Here is a 22963-nt window from a genome sequence, read left to right as displayed (position 1 = left end):
CACAAAAAGCAAATAGGATCTCCTGGAGTCGTAAATCTATTAATCCCCTAGAAAGATAAAATGAAGATCCTAAGCCTGGAAGAATGTGAAATCCTTTTCATAAAAATCTAGTTTTCTCTGATTCCAACCTGAGGTATCACTACAACTCTAGAGATTCCAGGTAGCACTGCTATTGACCAACCAAGTTAGGAATTCTGAGATGTATCACTACAACTGTGCAATAATAGAGTAGAGTAGGGCAGGGTAGGGCAGAGTAAAATATTTTTGGAGATGGATAAAAGCACTAAGTGCAATAATAAAAGCCAACCTCGATTTAAAAACCCTCAGTATTCTTTATAAATTAGGATATGAAAAAAAAGCCATGCAATGGGGAGACAGACACTAAGTAACCCTCTATAGGTAGTCTTTGATTTATGACCACAATTGAGACCAAAATTTCCGTTGCTACGCAAGACCACTGCTAAGTGAGTTTTTCTCCATTTTACAACCTTTTTGCCACAGTTGTTAAGTGAATAACTGCAGTTGTTGAGTGAACCATGTGGTTGTTCAGTAAATCTGGCTGCCCCTATTGACTTGTTGGAAGGCAGCTGGAAAGGTTACAAATGATAATCATATGACCCTGGGGAAGTGCAACAGTCATAAACACCTACCAGTTACCAAGTGCCCAAATTTTGATTATATGATCATGGGAATGCTGCAATTGTCATAACCATGAAAACCAGTCGTAAATCATTTTTTCAGTGCCAGTGTAACTTTGAATGGTCACTAAATAAATGGTTCTACTTTGAGGACTACCTATATAATACAAATCTTTTCAATTTGCTTCTTTGTTGATACTTCCCATCACTGGAATGGCAGTTGAAAAAACGAAGTCATACTGCAATGCTGCAAAATTGCAGGATGCATGGCCAGGAAAGGGATAATATAATAAAACTGGAATTGGTCCTGGTTTTTTTGAGATTTAAAAATGCTAAAAGACATCAGTCAATCATCTGCTTTCACAAAGATATAATAAGATGCAAAGAAGCACACTTGACTTGCAAAATATGCCGAGAATGTTGCTCAGGACTTAAAAGGGAATTGCACTCTTGACTTTGAGAGATTACAAAAATCCAGTACAAAATCCGGAAGGTAGAATTGTAAATACTATGAAAAAAGGTTGAAGAATGTCTCTAAATACTGAGACTACAAATGCAGATTGCTGGGCAAAGCAACTTGTTTCCAAATGATACATTATTTGTAAGCATACTGATTATATCCAGGAAGTCTTTTGCTTGAGAAAGGTCGAAGTCTTCTATTAATGACTGTCCTAGTTTTATGACAGCGCTCTGACAGCTATTGATTAGGTCCCTCAGTAGATTGAAAATACATTAATCAGCTCAAATCAAAATCACGTAGCCTTTTCAGTTCATGTAAACATTTGAATAATTAACAGTTTGCAACACCTTCAAAAATATATGGGTAGAAAACTCAAGAATGCTACTTCAAGCATTTGTGATTTACAAATGAACAGAATAAAACTAGGCATGACCTACTTAGAATAGATGTCCTTATATAGAAATTAAATGTAACGATTTGCAGAATTTAAACTATTAAAAAGGAAGTGTAAGTTAAAAATATCAGTACCAGCATTATTCTGCATTTTGTCACTATAAAGTTTCTCAGTTACTTCAACAAAATGAATTTCCGGTTGAGGGAAATGGCCACAGATTATCACCCACATATATTCTTGAACTGCAATTTAGGAAACCATAATGTCTGGAACAACTTATCAAGAATTATATGTTGATATTCCAAAGACATCTGGGGAAAGCAGTTGTTTTAATTACATTGACATGGATTATTAAGCAATTTGGGAAATCTGCCATTTTGCTCATGTTTTCCCTATACTGTTCTATGCTGAAAGCATAGCTGACAATTAAATTAGGTTTGGTATTCCCAAGCCACAGTTTCTTAAGTATTTAAAATTAGAGTTATCATAAAAATGGGTACAGAGTAAACCTGAGTGACAAAAAGTTCTGGTGTCTCTGGTTGAAAAGAGCAGGAGCAGCTGCTAATCAGAAAGACTAATACTGGGTTCAAATTGAACAACAATAAAGATATAAAGAAAACATCATAAATTCAATTCATATGACTCCACTACATTTGTATAGAAAAGAGATATCTAAGATAGTATTTTGTTGGAGATTTCATAGATATAATTATTGATTACCACTCACTGTTCACCCCTGTTCTGTCCATGCTCTTGTTTTTAATCTTTAATTGTTGTTAATTTTTAATGTTTTTGTATTTATGCTTTTATACTATTATAAGCTGCCTAGAGTCACTCAGAACAATGAGATGGGCAACATATAAACAAACAAACAATGCTTCTTTAAAACACATGCTTTTACTTACTCCTATGCTTACTGTACTAAGTTTTGGGAGAAAATAGACTATAGATAGTCCACAATTTATGATCACAGTTGAGAGAGGAATTCTAGTGGCTGAGCAATGTGATCGTTAAACAACTCATCAACAACCATTTTTATCATAGTCGTTATCATATGACTGTTAAATGAATCTGGCTGCCCCCATTAACTTTGCTTATTGGAAGCTGGATGGGAGGTTGCAAACTGCAATTATGTTATTGGACAGCACTGCAACTGGTTGTAAACGTAAGTCAATTGTCAAGCCCCCCAAATCACAATCATGTGATCAGACAGGTGGGCGCGATGGTCAAAATTTCAAGGACAGTTTTTAAGTCACTTTTTTCAGTGCCATCGTAATTGAACCATTGTTATATTAATGGTGATAAGTGGAGGATCACCTGTATGTAAATGTGACTATGTGACAAAAGATACAATTTTCAGAGGTACATGGAATTTAACGATTGGACAATGTAAATAGATTCCTAATGCCCTTACTATGGCTGAAAGACTGATACAACAACACTGGAACACTGGAAAGATAAATGCATGCCCCCATTCATTCAGTGGATCAAAGATCTCATTGGCCACCTATGTACAGATTGCCTATAGACACAGACTTTGTATGGATAAGCATAATGAATTATGTCACTCATTTATACAAAATAAGGTTGAAAAAGCATGATAGTTATGTATGTATTAGAAATATATACATTTTTGCATAATATTTGCATTTGATATATAGAATTGAAATTGTTTACTGTTTTAATATTTCATATTTTGTTTCCTTTTTTCTGTTGTAAAAGTATTTGTTGTACATTTTTCTTTGATGATGTATGCCTTCATAAATAGTTCATGTTTTTTCCTGTTATTATTTTAAAAGCAATACAAATATTTTTTTTAAAAAAAGATCTAATTTAAAAGCAATATTGTAAATTCAGTTTACATGAGTTACCTTCTCTCTCAGATTACAAATGAAATCTCCTTTGTCTGCAACAAAAGACACTGTATATATCAAATGAAATCTCACTATTCTACATCCTCCAGAAAGTTTTTCCAATTATGAGATTTGAGAATGAAAAACAAGTCCAACATGCAGTTACATGGGATGGAAAGAGTAAACACCACTTGTACTTTCAAAGGCATTATATAAGGAGTGTGTTATTAACTATTTGGGAAAAGATAAAAAAAGTACATTACTGTAAGGTCCCACTGTGGTTATTTACAATGGAGGCAGTTACACATCCAAACATTTTAGATTTTGATAATATTGTAAGATATAAACTTCTATAACATCAAATCGAAGAGTTAAAGGATAGAAATCAAATACAAATTCAAGGAAAAGAGATAGCATGGTGGCCCTATGAGCAGATACAAACACATTACAAAAAAGACAAAGAACAATTTGGTTTTAACATAACCTACCAAGAATTAGATAAAATTTGTCATGGAGAGGAAAGGAAGTTGATTAGTAAAATATATAAATATCTATTGGATTATAAATTAAAAGAAGAAACAGTCAAGGAGTGTATGATAATTTGGGCAAAAAATGTGGGCAGTATTGAATTAGACAAGTGGGAACATATTTGGGAAATAAATTACAAACTATGTCAGCCTTGTACAAAGAGAATCTCTATGAAATAGTGTATCGTTGGCACTTGCCACCCGCAAGACTGGCTAAGATGTTCCCGAACCTCCCCCCAAACTGTTGGAAGTGTAACTGCATCCAGGGAACATACTTCCATATGTGGTGAACATGTCCATATGCTCAGAGATTTTGGAAAAATATTGGATTCTAAATATAACTAAACAAGAAGTAAAACTTGAACCCAAAACCTTTTTGTTGGGTATGAAAGACTCAAATATAGAAAAAAAATATCAATATTTAATCTTGCACATTATAATGGCAGCCAGAATAAGTTATATTGAAAATTGGAAACTGTCTATTGTCCCTTCAGAGGAGATGGTCATTAAAAAAATTCACGAGCGTGCAGAGATGGACAGCCTAACCAAATTACTAAAAAACAACAAAGATAATGAATGCTACAAAGTTTGGAACTGTTGGTATGAATGGTTAAAGAAAAAGCAACATTTGACAACTGAATAAGTTATGAAACTATGAAGGATGTGCATTTAATCATAAAGTATTCTGTGAAATTAAAATATTAAAAGAACGAGGAAGGTATTGCAACAAGGTAGATCACGTCAATGTTATGGGGTAAAAGAAAAAAATAAAAATAAAATGTAACTGATGTTCAATACCTGCTGCAAAATGTATATATGTATATATATATTTGTTTTCTTAAGTTTTCGCAGGTACTTACATGTATGGTATTCAGCTTTGTTTGGGTATTTTCCCACGTCATTGTAGTTGTGCTTTTAAATATTTGTTTATATGTTTGTTTGTTTCTTTTTAAATGTTTTAAATATATGAAACTTAAATAAACTTTATTTTAAATTTAAAAAAGAAAAAGAAAAACAAGTCCAGAGATAAGGAACCAATGTTTGTTGCATAGATTAAACGTACACAGGAGTGCAACCTTTTTTTTAATGATCCAGTCTGAAGTATGTGCAAACAGACACTCCATCAGACTTCAAAGATACTTAAGAAACAAGTTTAAGCCAAACTTGGACTGCCAAAGGAAATGCAAAACTAGGTGGCTTATTTGCATTTATCTTTAGAGAATATCTCTGAAAAGATACCATGTTCCATACTTATTTTTTTATACAGTCACAACTCCCAATTTATTTGTAAAAGATCATTATAAACACAATGACAAAATCATAGTAATTATCAGATGGTATTAGCTAATAATGAAACTAGAGGAAGTGACAATCCCACTTGTAATTTAAGAATTGCAAAGCAAAAAGAGAAAGTGTCTTCTCTGCAGATAAAATGCAGAAAGAAAGAAAGAAAGAAAGAAAGAAAGAAAGAAAGGAAGGAAGGAAGGAAGGAAGGAAGGAAGGAAGGAAGGAAGGAAGGAAGGAAGGAAGGAAGGAAGGAAGGAAGGAAGGAAGGAAAAGTTTAAATAGTCACATTTTAGTTTCATACCAAAAGTTCATTTGTAATGTATTTGAGAATACTCTGAAATTTACCTTGAAATTCTACATTTTAATCATACCACTTCCACAATTGAGAGGCACACAATGCCTGCAATTACAGATGCTTAACCACAACACACTGAACAGTAGAGCTGACTTCTTATCTATGACTTGTTATATTCACTACTTGCCTATGACTTATTATACATACTTATTATACTTGTTTAGAACCATAAGGGAGTATGAAATACAGAAAGGAAATTTAGAAAACACACCCATTAAATAAACTTATATAACTCACAATTACCAGATGAGTTTACATCTGGAAATTTGCAGATATTTACCTTTTATTCCACCTACCTTTTTTCCCAGCAAAGAATTCCTAATCAGACATCTCCCAAATATCAAGACTTATTTAACATGCTAACCAGCTTACCTGAAAGTCCTGATCATCAATTCCAAACCTCTCTCGCAAATTACGAAAAACCATTGGACAATATTCTTTGAATTTGAAATGGCTTGGCATGTTTTCTCTGAAAAAGAGATTTGATACTCATTGTAAGGAATTGTATATAGAGGTAGTCCTTGACTTGCAACTATTTATCGGCCATTTAAAGTTATAATTTGCAATCAGCCCTTGCACTTGTGACTGTCGCAACATTCCTGGGCTCACATAATCAAAATTCAGATCCTGGAAAGTGGCATGTATTTAGGGTGGTTGCAGTGTCTCAGGGACACATGGTTACCAATTCCAACTTTTCCGGCTGGCTTCCAACAAACTCAATGGGAGAAACTCATTTGCTTAATGATATTAGTAAAAAAAAGTTGGCAAAATTAGGCAGGACTCAGTTGATGATTGCATTATTTAATGATGAAAGCTCTATTCATCTGTGTGCACCCCTAATCAAATCAATGTTTATTTTTCATACACCAATCTCCAAAGCATGGCTTGGTTCGTTTGTTGAAAACTAATTTAAGGTTAACAATATTTCATACCATTCTTTTAGAAGATCACATGACACAATTCAATAATCAATCAATCCTCCCTACCTCCCCAAAATTGTATTCTGCTAAGAAACCCCCTTCCACAGAGCATTAAGAATATACAGCTGGGTTTCTCTCCTGCATTACTTGGGGTAGCCAAAATAGAGTTGACAGTAGCCATCCAGTTCCACTTCTAATATAGCCCAAGTTTCTTGAAGAAAAAGGATACAAAAGTGTGATAGATAATCAAAAAAGGGTTGGTCTTTTGATGGTGCAAACCAGCCAGCAATATTCCAAGTTAATAAGGAAGTTGCATCATCATTCAAGAACAGTCCAATGGCTTGATTTTCATTTTGGCAGGCCAATGACCTGAGATTGTTGTGTTGAACTGAAGAACCAGTGGGAAATAACCAGCTTCCTCTAAACATTGGCTTTTCTCATGTAAATTCTGTAACTATTCCAGGAAACCTTGCTCTGAAAAAATGAAATTATTAAGTGCAATAGATTTTATGTTGTAGAGTCTTCTTCAGCAATACTGGGTGGAGGATTGGTAATTCTTGCTGAATTCTGCTCTGTACAATTGAATTGGCAAGAGTTCTGCCTCTAAGCCCCTGCTTGTTACTTATAGATCCAATTGCATGTCTTTGAGAACTCTTACTCAGTTAAAATGGAGCCTTGAGTCAGCCAAAGAGACCCTACTGGTTCATAAGGATTTGGGGAGCTATGGATTGGTGGACAATATCCAGACATTTCATTCTCCACTGAGGGGAGACAATTAGAGAAACAAGGCCTATCAAAGACTCAGCTGTGACCATGGTATCCAATAGACAGCTTTCCTCAGATTTTCTAACTTCTTTAGTATATTATCTGGTTTGTCCCTTTCTAAGGAGCTGAAATATTAATAAAGGCCAGCTTCACTTATATCTGGAGAGTGTTCATTTAGTAAATCTGACTTCCATGGTCTTGCTTTCTCAAATCTGAGGATAGTGTGCCTGCCTCGGAGGCATCTGGGAACTGACTTGAGATGATAGTTTGATATAGGTGACATAGAATTGAATAGAGATTAATCTTTTTGTCACAAAAGACTCTGCGGATAAGATATGAATGTGCTTTCATCTTTAATAACATCAGTGAGATGGTAGATTGTTTGAAAGATAGAAGAATCCACTTACAATTTAAGACACTTGGGAGTTATTCAACAGCACACATATCTATCTTGCTGTTTTGGCTATGAAGAAGTTGGCCTAGAGAAATTACTATTGCTCTCCTAGAATTCCAGGTCTGCTATTTTAGCTATTCAAAATTAATAATTTGTCATGTCTGCTATAAACAGTCTGAACTAGAAATATTCTTCTGTTACAGCTGGGGATCTTCAATGTGTGTGAAGCCCATTCTCTTTATTTTGTCAAGTTTTACAATGATATTAGAGTAAACATTTAGGTACTGTGACATTTTGTCAGATTATTTTACATTTAATTGCTTGTTCTTTAACAGCACACATGCCTTGGATAACAAGGTTAGATGAAGCAATTGTATCAACCTTGATAGGCATGAAAAGTCCAGTTTCATGCTTTTGAATATAAGCATCGACATTATATTTCAGCATCTTCTGTCCATATTTAATAGCTGAGAGATGCTTGAATATTAAGATCACAGTTTGAGTTGTGAACAGGTATTGGTTCGTCATGAAGTCTACTGAGTTTTCTCAGGAAGCCTTATTTTGGTTTTTATTTTTAAGCTTGTTTTATTTCTCCCAAGACTTGTCACACTGAGAGTCCATGAAGGAGTCCTGATTCCCATTTAGTTCTTCCCTAACAGATAAGGAATGCTCTGACAGCTGTTGTTTTTCTATTTCTGTTTGAAGATCCCATTCTAAGGCATCAGATTTGTTTGAAATAAAAGGAACATTTGTTTACTTAAAAGATCCTTTTCTTGCAAAATGTTCTTCTATCTGTGGTTGTTTGGCTGATTTCTGTAAAGGGAGAGAGCTCGGCTCTCATATCATTTCTTTTTCTCATAACATTCAAGTCCACAATAAGTCCTTTATCTGTGCCTTGGCCTTCAAATTCATCTCATCCAAAAAGTGCAATTTGAATTAAAGAGAACGCCCCGCTAAAAATTGCTTAAAACTACTGTAATAATATGGTTAAACGGGAAGGGCTATAAGAAAATGTTACTGGGTGGATAACTCTTCCTCCCCCCAGTCCCAATTATGGTTGTAAGTTGAAGACTATAGTGATTAACATATAGCCAATTCTTTCATATCTTTCAGATCAAGGAACACAGTTGTAATTATTATCATTTAGAAGCTTGCAAAATTGCTGTATCCTAAAGACCTTTGCACTATAATTCCAAATGTCACATTTTGCCCAATATGATGCCTATTTTCAGGTAGGCAAAGATAGACTTAAAACTATTCTCAGAGATCAGTACAAGGGAGTCTCAGGTGATTTGGAGACATTACTGGACTAATTGGAATAAATTGCCATGCAGGTGGAGAGTTCTTCTTTAGAAGAGTCAATATACTTAGACAAAATGAATTCTAGATATTCAGTGGCATAAATTAGCACAAAATTTCAAAACTTTAAGGGCACCAAGAACAAGATTACAGAATACTCAGAATGATTCACAATCAAATTATGAAAGCAACCATCTCTTTTTTTAAGCTTACATGAGTATCTGCTTCAAAAAGGTCCAGTGTTCATACTGTAGTATGTTCCAAAACATTTCTTTGGAATTATCTTCGTGCATTAACAGTGTGCATAGTCCTGTTATGCATCTCTGCTCTGCTAGGCAAGCAATTCTCCATAAATGGAAGAATCTGCATCTAACTTCAGAAAAATATTTTCTTCCATTCCGTGGATATAAGTCTCTGATATAACTTGCAGGATTCAGCTCTAATCAATCTTTATGCCTTTATTACTGCAACACTAGTCCAACGTTAATGTACATGGCACTGAATTGCTCTCAATAGAATATTCCACTTATGCAGTTCCAATTCTAATGGTTGTGTGCACATGGAATACATAATCCCTGAGTTTGTATTTCCTAAATACTTCTAGAAGTAACCTGTATTTGACTTAGCAAATCCTCAATAGCTTTTTTGTTTTAAGTATTAGGTAAGTAATTTGACTTAGCAAATCTTCAATAGGTATAACGATCAATTTTTACATTAGCCCTAACTTTCCAAACTACAGAATTCCCAAACATTAAAAGTAGTTTACCTCTATCTCTTAGAATAATTTAAAATGAATTAATAGGACTCTTTTAAAGTCATGTAAACATTAAGTCCAAACTGTAGAATTATACTGAGAAGTACTACTAGTCGATGCATACTAATGGAGATTCTCTTAGACCAGAGCTGAAATTCTGTGGAAAGTTAGCTTGGAAGCAACCTTTTGGAGAAGGGATTACTTTCTAGGACACCAGGACTACAAGAAGGGCAGGCACATTACTTCCTTCACTCCTGTGGAATTCCACCTTTCAATTTCTTTTGGGATCCAAGTACAAAAAATATATTGAAAAACCAACTCCACAATAGAACTGCTGATATTCTTAGCATATTTTAAAAAACTTCAGAGAATCAAAATTAAGTAAAAATGTATTTATTTCAATTCAAAAATATAAAACAAAACAGAAGTTGGCCCAACTTACTTATTGAAAAGGTGGTTGTCCACTTTTATCTTTGAATATGCTTTGAAGTCATCTGGCATCAGCATAATAGGGATTTGAACATGGCTCAGTTCATTGATCTACAAAGAAGACAAAAAAGAAATAAAAAAAATGAAATATGAGAAGGAATTAATTTCTTCCTGCCTCAGTTGGAAAACGTGAAGGCCTCCAGATGTTGACTTTCTGGTTAACCATCATGAATACTAGCTATACTTTACAGAACACACAATTCATGAAATCTTTCTTCTTAAAACAAGCCAATTACAGAGAATATGTAAAAATTATTCAGTAGTTGATGTACTAGAACTATAAACTGTAAAACAGATTTATCTCAGTTTACAAGTCAGATTTTCCAAAAATTACTGCAAAAGAAGTTTAAACACAAGTAAAGTATTATATTTATTAGTATAATTTTTCATGTCTGTATTAAATTTGAATCTGTTGTGTTCATTTTTGTTTAATATTTTTTGCTAATAAAATTCCCTCCCCATACACAATGCTTTTTTCAGCAATTATTAAATTACAGATAGCATTACTTACTACAGGGAGACAACATGGAATTTAAAACAATGGAGATAGGCACAGCAAGGCAATCCCTTGACTTGTTTTTGTTCTCAGGCAATGTTCAAAAGCAATGCCTCTTTAATTTAAGAATATCAAATAGAAATAGAAAAAGAATCAATTGTTTCCAGATTTTGGTGACTGGCTTCAAGGAATCCATCACTATTGAGCCTTTCTGTGCCAAAAGGAAAAAATGGTTTAGCATCATCTGCTACTCACAGAATCAAATAGCATGAAAACAATAGTTAACTTGTGTAATAACAGTGACACAAATTAAAATGAATGGTTTCATCAGAGAGAAGACACTCACATTTTTGCAAGGAAAAGGTTTATATAATAAAACAAAATCCATGCTTTTCCTAGTGGTTTTATAGTGATTTTATTTCCTAGTGATTTTATAAAAGCATATAGAAGAACCATTGTTCAAGTTAAAAAACACAACATCTAGAGTTCACAACATGCAGTTAGTCCCCGTGATCTTGAAATTAAACCATCAGGTAGCATCTGAAAGGCTTTTGGTATAACCTTAGATAGTTGCCAATGACTCACACTATATAAAGCAATTTAAAGCTGTCTAAAGTCTGGTCTTTAGTATCTTTGATGTATCTGAATGATAGTATAATTATAAGCCTTGTGATACTTTAAAAACTCTTTAAATGATTTTTTTTTTTAGAATTGTAACAGTTTTTGGGGAAGGAGACAATCTGCTATGACATGTGGGCTTATCTTCTCTAATATACAGTATATTCAGATGTCATAACCTATTTCCATATTAGTCATATTAACTTCTGCATTAGAAAGATATAATGTCTCTTTTTTACATTCTAAACATAAATTGCTTCATATTTAAAAATAAATTCATTCATGGTCAAGGGCCATAAAATGATGAAATACACATTGTGACATCATGATTCAAACTCCATTCCTTTTTTTACATGTATGTGCCATTGTAATGCATATACAAGCAGGAGTAAGCTTGTTTTATGATGCATCTTCATCTAGGCTTATATCATTTTAGAACACTAAATTAAAAGTTAATTAACATATTTTGATTTAAAAAAAATTGACATGAACTCATCACAGCAGTCTTGCTTACTGTGAATTATGAGATTTGGAATCTCCACATATCTGAGAGAAAATGAATGATGCAAGGCAATTCTACCACAAATATCATGTAATTTTGTTGACTCCTATGACCACCCTCTATAAGCATATAAATAATCTTTAACCAGGAGATAATCTTTCTGCACAAAGTTGAATGCTATTGGGATTCCACTCCATGCTATTTAAGGTTTTCGTTTAAAATTCCAGATTATATTCTTATTTGAATCTCAACAATTTGAAGCATCAGATACAATCAATCCTTACATGAATTCCTTATTTTGAAAGATTTTAGATTGTTTAAAAGTGGTGATATTGTTCTAGTTAACATGAAAACATCCAGCCTGAAAATTGTCCATTAAAATCTTGTCAATGAGGGCTTTACCTGTCATTCAGGTAACTTCCAGGGTACTCACAAGGCTGTATCCTTTTCTTTTTTCTTGCATCTTATTAGAGGTAATAATAACTTCAGTTGATAAAATTTTGAAAATCAACAAAGCATAAAATGAGAGTTGATATTTCTGGATAGTTGCATTCATATCAAAATGAACCTGCAAATTAAAGTCTTCTTCAACTTGACTCCATGATTATGGCTATGATAATTTTCATGCCAGTAGTACAGAATTTTTACCTTTTCAACTTGCCAGTTCTGATTTTTCCTGGTTTTCACTATCTAAGTACTAAACAGGACCAACTCTGTTTAAAGGTAATTAACATTAACCATTAACTAGAATCCCACACCAAGCCAATTAACTGTATTAAAATGCATCTAGACACACCTATTTCCTATTGTTTTCTGCCTTAGCAACCTACCACACTGGGGGAGTTTCAAGCAGTCATTATCATTTTGCTATGCCTTCCTCAGTAAAATGTATTTGTGGAAATACTCCAATCTCACTGTGTGACTTCCCCAACTATTATAAAATGGACATATTGCTACTATGGCAAAATAACCCAGCATTATTCATACTGGCACACTTAATTGTACTACTTACTTCTTTGAGTGGAAAGTTTGTTCATCAGGCAAAAGCCAAGATGTAGGACATCAATCTTGCAACATATAATTGAGATTTTTTTCCTGCCTGAGAGAAGAGATGCTACCGCTCCTGCTTACATACATACAGATTTTTTTCCTGTCTACATCATCACTGATTAACTGTTCTCCTCATTCCCATCATGAATTATAATAGTACTGTGGGGACTATTTGGTTTTGAAGAATATTATGTGTTCTATTTGAAAATCGTTTTAAAGTTTGTCTGTAATGGGACAGTTATTTTAAATATGAAGAGGAGCAGTGGCAAGAAGGTGATAAATTGAATGAGATATATTTATTAGATTTCTTTCACCCTACCTTTATTATTTTTTACAAATAAGTTAGTGAAAATACCTAATACACCAACTTCCTATTTTCCTCATAACAACAACCCTATGAAGTGAATTGGGCTGAGAGAGAATTATAGGTCCAAAGTCATCCAGCTGGCTTTTTGTGCTATGGTGGGACTAAAACTAGAACTCAGTTTTCTGGTTTCTAGTCTAGCACCTCACCTACTACATCAAACAAGTGCCACATAGCTAACTTCAGCATATGGGTTGTGTGCGCCATCATAGCTATCTAGGCAAAAATCATTTCAATCCAAGAACGGAAGTTGCAGAGTGCTTCTTTAAAAAGAAATCCTGAGCTATTTGCAGACATCTGCCCAAAACAAATTCAAAAGGAAATCTTGCCACAAAGGAAACTATTATTAGCATTTTAAATTTGTAAGCAATGCAAATTTAAAAGCTGGGGTACTACAGCTTTTTTATCTTGCACATATCTTGCAATGTTCATTGTGTGTTTTTCAGGAGATACAAGAGTATGCTTACACTTGTTCAGTATTTGAATTTTAAATTCTTATTTTTTTTTCTAATTACAGCAAGTAATGCCCTTTATTTCAAATACTAACACCATACACCAATAAAGGTATAAATATAAATAATATTTAACTATGATGTTGTGCAATGAGTCATACTATATTTTAATTATTATTTTCATATGTAGTCCTCAGTTTACAATCATTTGTTTAGTGACTGAAGTTACAAAGGCATTGAAAAAAAGTGATGTGACTGTTTTTCACTTATGATTGTTGCAACATTCATGTGGCCACATGTTCAAAATTCGGACACATGGCAACTGGCGTGTATTTATGAAGGTTGCAGTGTTTTGGGGTCACTTACAACCTTCTGATAAGCAAAATAAATGGAAAGCCAGATTCATAAAACTATTTAACTTAACAACTGCAGTGGTTTACTTAGCAACTATGACAAGATAGGTCGTAAAATGGGGCAAAACCCACTTAACTATCTTGCTTAGCAATGGAAATTTTGGGCTGAACTGCAATCATAAATTGAAGACTAGCTGTATGTACATTTTCAACAGAAAGACAACAAAGGGAATAATCTCTAATACAAACAGATCATTACAAAGTCTGCATCGAAATTATGTTCTTTTAAAACAATTCAGTATTTTAGTTTGATAAATCAAGAAAATCATAGTCATGTTTTGATGATGCATTCTTTGGGCTGCTCCTTCAGGTTGTTTCTACCTACAAACTAATTTTAAGTTGCATTAAATTCACATATATGGGATAAAGTATGAAGCAGTATCCTATCCAATATATCAAGCAATGTAGTTTTAATAGAAAAACAATAGAGAAGCATTTGTTTACCATGCCTGAGAAATCCAGAGTATAACCTAGGAAATAAATCCGTGTTTGAATCCATTTTATTCCAGTTTTGTGACATGTCATTTGCAAGTCTGGCCAAAGTATAAGCTTGGACTCCAAAAACGTTTCCAAAAATATAGGACATCCCTATATTGAATCTACAATTATATATTTTCCAGGTTCTCTTATCTTTCTCCTAGTCACGTAAAAGATTCTCTTCCATATCCCTTCTTTAACTGGGGTAGCTTTGAGTGCCAGAACTGCTATAGCAGTGATGGCAAACCTTTTGGGCTCAGCAAGTCAAAATTTCAGAAAATACATGACTCTACTGGCCTGTAACCTCCCATCAAGAGAAACAATTTTCTATCTCCCCTTATCTAGGCCACTCAGAACAGCGATACTTGGTGGCAGCTCCAAGGCTGGGCCAGAAGTATAGGCCTGGCCTGGATCTCAATTTCAACCCTATTATCACCATTGCCACTACATGGGCTTGGGAAATAACACAAGATCACCCCTACAGCCCAGCAGTTCCCAAGATCTATCACATGCTGCTTACTTTCAGACAGTGTTCTGTTTTGTGTTGACAGGCACCTAAAGCCTACCTAGAGGCTTCTCTGGGTCACAGGAGGCCTTTGTTCTTGAAACGGCTTTGGAGAATACTTTTTCTGAGGTCTCTCATGCAACTTCTAGAGGCCGTGCAAGAGCACATCCCATTCTCATACAGCCTCTGCAGCATTTGAAAATCATGCAAGATCAGGTTCTATTTTCAATTCGATTTCATTGCTTCTTATCAAAAAGATTCACTCTGGCAAGGTTTTTGAGATGCAGTTTTCTATTTTTTTCTTCCTAGGACTGAGAGTTTATTGGCTTTGTGGCTTATTGGCTTTGTGGCTATGGCAGGACTAGGACTCACACACACTGCCAATTTCTAGTCTGGTACATTAACCACTACACCAAACTGGTTCTCGCTTTTGCAGCTAGACTTTAAAAAAAAGAGGCTAACATTAGAATAGTTAAAAAAGGAGAAAGGAGAAGACTACAATTTAATCTGATATGAGGAAAAATCCATAATGCTGCCAAATGATATAAAACCGAATAGTACTGTACTTCCTGTGCATTTCAAAATCTGTTTTAGGAAGTATTTCGTAATAATTGCCACAGCTCTAGAGAAGTATTTTTCAAACAACTTTAAGATGCCAGTACTTTAACTCAGATTTCTTCTGTCCGCACATCTTAAGAATTGCCAAGTTTGAAAAACACTACTTTATAATAGCCCCAAATTTGTTGCATATGAGTACTCATCCTATATTTCCTTCTGCTTGTGATCCCAAAGCTTCGAGACTTTGTGCTTGGAAATCCCATTTCTTAGTTAGCAATTGAGAAAGTTACTTCAGTCTGAAAAAGCAACTGAGAACTGATCATCAGTTTACAGGGCAAAGTAAGCCCTTTACACAATATTCAGAAAAATAAAGGAACTCTTTCAATATCAGTCATTAAACAATCTTAAAAGAATATCTATTTTGCTTAGGTACCAATATTTTGGACATTTAAAGTTTTTCTTTTTTGGATTATTTTTATTATGCAATCTATAAAATTAAAAGTTACACAAGTTCAACTGAGGCATCTTAAACATTTGGCAACTAATGCTAAATAAATGAGTACCTCTTAGAATTAAATACCTTCTGTGATACAGTGCCTTTTTCCCTCATAGAAAGCAGATACAAAATGACTTTAAATTTTAGTATCTCAAGAATGAAAGCACAAATGACAGATGTATTAGTAGAAAACTTTGGTATTAAAATAGTTCTATATTTTTTTAATCCAAAATTAATTAAAAAAATAAAAAATAAATGTAGTAACATTTGAATGATTATAATTATTTGATGACAATATTTAAACTACCTGTCATTGTTATAAGCTATATGTTATAAAAGTGTAATTAATCCTTATGCTGAAGGAATTTCCACTGAATATGTTGACATAAAGTTTTATTGGTTGCACTGTGGCTTCTTCTTATTTTTATATATGACAAAAAAAAAATGGAAAAAACTCAGACTTCTAATAGATCTTTCCATACTATTATACAAAAATTAATGTTTATGTGGTTTCAATTAGCAAATGAAACAACTAATATAGGACCCGACACATCATTTTAAAAAAAAGTAAGATTATTCCAATCTTAATAGAATAACAGGGCGGAAGGACCTTGGAAGTCTTCTAATCCAAATCTTAGTCTAAACATTACGAATGGGAAAAAGGGAAAAAAGAATGATCCTTAAGAAAGATGATAACTACAAAATGTTATGTCTGCATAATTGATAAACTACACCACTGAGTTTCTTCATCTACAGCACTTAATCTGTGCAGTTGAAACAGCCATTTTTTTGGATTTTATAACACATAATCTGCTATATTTTAAACGTTGGGTCCTAGAATAAATATTAAAACTACTATTAGTCTGATCAAGTAGTGTATTTTACATGCTTCTTAATGCTCAGCTTCTAAGATATTCTAGTATATATTAAAAAAACCTATTTTTCTAAGTGGGAAAAGAAGTTGTTTTTCTACTTCACCTCAGCTTTTATGAAGTAGTTGCATCCCCTTTTAGAAAGCAAGTTTAATTATCATGAAACTAGAATGTAAAATTAAATAAACAGACAATTTATATCTCATTTCTTTCTTTTATGAACTATAAGGTTTGTACAGTACTTTTGCCATAATCAATCATAACATTTTCAACTCATTCCATTAAAAAATCCAGATGCCTGAAAATTCCTTTTTTATTCCAACTAAATATTCTTATTTTCCAAATGAATCAATTTCTGTAGAAAAAGAGAATTTAAATGTTCTAAGATAGTTTCCCATCTGCCGAGACTGCAATGTCTAATCTTGAAAAGCAACCATTTTATAGCCTATTGCATTTCCCCCCAATGATACTATCAATACAGATAATCCCCGAGTTACAACAGTTCTTTTACTGATCATTTAGTTACGCCACTGAAAAAAGTTACTTATGACCATTTTTCACATGTACAATCACCGCAGCATCCCTATGGCCATGTAATCAACATTCAGATGCTTGGCAACTGACTTATATTTATGACAGTTGCAGTGTCCCAGAGTCATGTAATCATCTTTTGCAAATTTTGCAATATGGGGAAGCCATATTCACTTAACAACTAACTTAAAAATTACAGTGATTTAACAATTGTGGCAAGAAAGGTTATTAAATGGTGCAAAACTCACAATAAAACTTAGCAACAAAAATTTTGACCTCAATTGTGGTTGTAAGTTGAGGACCACCTGTAGAAATTGGTAGCAGGTAAACAAACAAGCTCCAAATTTCATCTTCAAGTGAGGTGAACATCACTTGCATCGTTGCCAGATAGTCACAGAGTAGGAAACAAAGCTATGTGGTTATCAAACAGATCAAACAGATAATCAGAGATGGAAGGGACCTTGTAGGTCATCTAGTCCAACCCCCCACCCAAGAGGGAGACCCTACACCATTTCTGACAAATAGCAGTCCAATCTCTTCTTGAAAGTCTCAAGTGATGGCACTCCCACAACTTCCAAGGGCAAGCTGTTCCATTAGTTGATTGTTCTCACTGTCAGAAAGTTTCTCCTTATTTCCAGGTTAAATCTCTCCTTGTTATATTGCATTAAGGTAGTCTCTATGTGCTGGAACATTGTTGAGGGAGAAAAAGGCAAAATGGAAGTGATGATAATAAGGAAAGCCCATAAGTCCATGCTTTTAAAAAATGAACAGCCTTAATTAGAAGCTGCTTTCAGACACAAATCAGTTTGCCTTGACCTGAAATGCCACTGCGTGTATAGAACTATGTTGGAAGTTGTACAATGGGAGAATTTTTCCATATCTCTTGGTGATAAATCAGTTTCAGAACAGATGGTTATTATAAAAGATCACCAAATGACGTTTCTTATCCTTAAAAATAAATTCAGTCATAACAAGACTATGCTAATTACCCTACCCATGAAAATTTCCCATGAGAAGTTATTATTCAGAATCTTCTCTATACCTAATATTTCATACTCCCCATTTCATTAAACATAACCCAAATTAAAATATGAAGGCCTTGTCACTAAAAGTGTTTAAACTGAAATATTTAACATTTCAGGAACAACTAGTAAACATTTCTTGCTTTGATGTTTATTATTACCCTAGAGAACAGATTAAGTGTTCCATTGAGTGCTGTCATAGTAGCATGAAAGCATGAAGACACAAATGCTGTTTATTTAATTGTTGGAAACTCTTTAGGGTGCCTAACTAAAAATGGCAAATTCCTGTATTTCACTTCAGTGCCTATTCTTTCCATCAAGTTTTGAGGTGGACTTGAATTCTCTTGCCCCTGAATAACAGCTTGTGCCTAAACAGTTTCACTACTACTAAAAGCTCAAGAATAGGCAATGGATAAATAAAGGCTCCATTTACTATTTTTATATTTCCTCAAGCTATCCCAAAATGCAAATTTAATGTTCAGTATCAATCTTATTGGAAATGGAATTGAGAGAGCAGCTCTCAATCCACTCATTAAAAAAAACTACATCAAAATTGATTTCAATTAAAAACCAGCTTCAGTATACTTCCAGAAACACAGAAATACAAAGTATATGAAGTTGAGGATACACACAGAACTTTAAAAGATAAGGAAGCTAGAGGAATTTCCTGAATTAACAGTTACTTGATTTCCATGCCAAATCATAACGGACAATCATAATGGAGAAAGTACAATGTATTTATGCAAAAGAAACAATGTTTGCTCAACTTTAACATGATGTGTTTATCAAGTCACTCTGCTCCCTGACAAGACAAACTTTTACCATACAGCTGTTATAGCTAACTACTTTGAGTTAATGCAGAATAAATTTAAAACATATGGAATCAAATAAGGTGTACTGTATGATAAATCCAGACAGTAACTAATAAAAAAGTGATAAACAAGGAGGCTGATATTAGAAAATGACCATTTTAGTCACTCAAAATGTGGCCTGCTAATCCAGCTGGAACAAGTTTAAACCCATTGACTTCTGATGGCAATTATAATAGAGCAGAACATAAAAATGTCCACAGTGGTTTATGTGGAAATATTTGCTGGTAAGAATTATTTATTCTTGCACTAGGTCAAGTCCCCACATCTAGTAAAAAATAGATGCAGTAATGAATTAATCTTCCTGAGTAGTACCACTTGCATAACATATTTGAACAAAATGGATATCCATCGAACTTTATCAAAAAGGGCCTGACCACTTAATCCACTTTAGTACAATCAATGTATGAAAAAGATAACACCAGCATACATCAAAAACATTTCAGAAATAGCCAATAGACTATTACACAGCACCACAACACACAAACCAACCAAAGCCCTCAAAATATCTTAAGTAAATCAAGACTCAGATAGCCTAAGAAGAAAAAACAGGAGGCACCTACAACATGCAGTCTAAGAACTATAATAAACATTAACAGCCCAATGCTGGGAAAAATTGAGGGCAAAAGAAGAAAGGGATGGCAGACAATGAGGTTGCTTGATGGAGTCACTGAAGCAGTAGGCGTGAGCTTAAATGGATTCCGGAGGATAGTAGAGGACAGGAAGGCCTGGAGGAACGTTGTCCATGGGGTCGTGATGAGTCGGACACGACTTTGCAACTAACAACAACAAAGGACAAACAAGGAAAAGATTGTACAATGCATCCATGAACATCAAAGTAACAATTAATCCCACAAGAAAAGATTCAGCCATTGCTTCAACTGGGAAACTGAATATCCTATACCAAAGCTAGATTAAAAAAAAAAGCCAAAGAATTATTGGAGGCTTGGCATTCAGACTAATCAGTCATCAACAAGACACATAGAGATAAAATAAATTTATACACCATTCAAAAGAGACAAAAAAACAAAACACGAACAACCTAAAAAGGAAACAAAAAGTCCAGAACACCCTGCACTCAGATACACAGGAATTAACACCAGGAAACAATTAAGCGAACAGAAATAATATCCTAATCAAGGAACTATCAAAAGGAGTATCAAACCACCACCAATGCTGTATATAAGCAGAAAGCAAATCCTATACTGTGCTGGCATCGTGCTAATCCCATCCGTCAAGGAATTCCAGCTGGCAGGATCCAGAAGAGGAGCCTTTTCAGCCACCGCTCCTGTCCTTTGGACATCATACTCTCTAAGGTGAGATCCCCCTCAACTCTCCTGACCTTCTGTAAAGGTCTAAAGATCCGGTTTTGCCAGTTGACCTGGAGCCCCAACAGGGAGGGGGGAGATAACTCTGGAGATTATTATCAGACTAATGGAGGAGGCCTGTGTTCTTTGTGTTCCCTTCTTCCCTTCCATCTTTTAATGATAAATGGTTTATTGCACAGCCAGTCAGATGTTCAGACTGGATTTAGCATTTTTATCCACTTTTATTTATTTATTTTTATTTATTTATTTGATTTGCCAATTGTTTACAAGATAATAAGTATAAGTGTATACATAGTTGTGAATACATGAAATGGGTACATATAAGAAAAATAAAAGAATAAGAGAAACAATAGGACAGGGACGGTAGGCACGTTGGTGCGCTTTATGCACGCCCCTACAGACCTCTTAGGAAAGGGGTGAGGTCAATAGTAGACAGTCTAAGGTTAAAGTTTTTGGGGTTTGGGGCAGAGACTACAGAGTCGGGTAGAGTATTCCAGACATTGACCACTCTATTGCTGAAGTCGTATTTCCTGCAATCAAGTTTGGTGCGGTTTACTTTGAGTTTGTATCTATTGTGTGCTCTTGTGTTGTTATGGTTGAAGCTGAAGTATTCATTGACAGGTAGGACATTGCAATGTATGATTTTATATACCATGCTTAAGTCAGACCGAAGACGGCGTAATTCAAGGTTTTCTAGTTCTAGAATTTCAAGTCTGGTGGCATAAGGTATTCTACAACGAGTAGAAGAGTGGAGAGCTCTTCTTGTGAAATATTTCTGGACTTTCTCAATTGTGCTAATATCAGATACGTAATGAGGGTTCCAGACTGATGAACTGTATTCGAGTATTGGTCTAGCAAATGTTTTGTATGCTCTGGTTAGTAGTGTGATATTACCAGAGAAAAAGCTACGTAGGATTAGGTTAACAACTCTTAATGCCTTTTTGGCTATGTAGTTGCAGTGGGCTCTAGCACTTAGATCATTAGAGGTGAGTATTCCAAGGTCCTTTACAGAGCTTGGGTCATCAACAAGATCTTGACTATTCAGCTTGTATTTTATTTTCTGATTTTTTTGCCAATATGTAAGACAGAGCATTTATTTGTTGAGATTTGAAGTTGCCATTTGTTTGACCATTCAGATACATAGTCAAGATCTTTTGTAGGGTAGCAGTATTGTCTGTGGTATTGAACAGCTTTACATCATCAGCGAAGAGAACGCAATTGCTCTTAATATGATCACAGAGGTCGTTTATGTAGAGTATGAAGAGAGTTGGTCCTAGAACACTGCCCTGGGGGACACCACTATTGACAGGTACTGGATTTGATAGGACGCTCCCGATTTTGACCATTTGTTGTCTGTTTGACAGGAATGCTTCAATCCAGTTATTCAGTTGTCCAGAGATACCATAGGATTTTATTTTTAGGAGTAGTTTGTCGTGTACCACTGAATCAAAGGCTTTACAGAAGTTTATGTAGATTGCGTCTATTGCTTTGCCCTGGTCGAGTTGTGTCGTCCATATGTTTTTGCAGTGTAAGAGTTGCAGATTACAGGATAGTTTTTCTGAAACCAAATTGTTTATTGGAGAGTAGGTTGTTTGTCTCTAAGTGGAGGATGGTGGATTGGTTAATAATTGATTCCATGACTTTACAGGTGACGCAGCATAAGGAGATTGGCCTGTAATTTTCAACTAGGCTTGGGTCTCCCTTTTTGAAGATGGGGATGACTGTGGCTTGTGACCATAGGTTAGGCAAGGAGCTGGTCCTGAAAGATTTTTCAAAGATTATGCTTAGAGGTTTGGCTATGGCAGTGGATAGCTTTCTTAAGAAGTAGGCACATATTCCATCCGGTCCAATAGATAGAGATGGTTTTAGATTGCGTAGTGATTTTTCAACATTGTCTTCTGTGAAATCGATATGTATTAGATCATTGTTGTTATCTGTGGTACGGCTAGGAAATACTGGGCATGATCCATTGCTGTTTACAAATACTGAGCCGAAGAATGTGTTAAAGATGTTGGCTTTAATGGTGTCGTCGTTGCAGTCTTTACCATCAGGTCCTATCAAGGGAGGGATGGACCTTGAGTCTTTTAGTTTGTTGTTTACAAAATTGTAAAAAGCACGGGTGGAATTGGTGCTTAGAAGGTTTTCCTCTTGTTTAATGTGATAATTGGTGCATTCGGTCTTTATCTGGTGGCATAAATTTTTGTATCGGTTTTTGAAATTGGCAACGTGACCAGATTTGTTTTTCCGCCAGAGTGATCTCTTTTGGATTGAAGTT

At 34.5% G+C, this 22963-nt stretch overlaps 1 protein-coding gene across 1 annotated transcript in view; it reads right to left on the bottom strand.

Moving 5' to 3' along the window:
- Positions 1-22963, bottom strand: part of PIP4K2A (phosphatidylinositol-5-phosphate 4-kinase type 2 alpha) — a 77874-nt gene that overhangs the window by 45505 nt on the left and 9406 nt on the right. Inside the window, exons 2-3 of the mRNA XM_087947064.1 lie at positions 10089-10186; positions 5887-5983 (exon numbers count right to left, since the gene is read on the bottom strand). Of these exons, the coding sequence (XP_087803190.1) occupies positions 5887-5983; positions 10089-10186 (195 nt within the window). The remainder of the gene's footprint in view (positions 1-5886; positions 5984-10088; positions 10187-22963) is intronic.

This window comes from Notechis scutatus, chromosome Z (genome assembly GCF_049901735.1).
Source record: "Notechis scutatus isolate UNSWTSFEM ecotype Mainland chromosome Z, rNotScu1.2, whole genome shotgun sequence".
NCBI lineage: Eukaryota > Metazoa > Chordata > Lepidosauria > Squamata > Elapidae > Notechis > Notechis scutatus.
The sequence above is the reverse complement of the archived record's forward strand: the minus strand, read 5'-3'. Positions and strand labels throughout refer to the sequence as shown.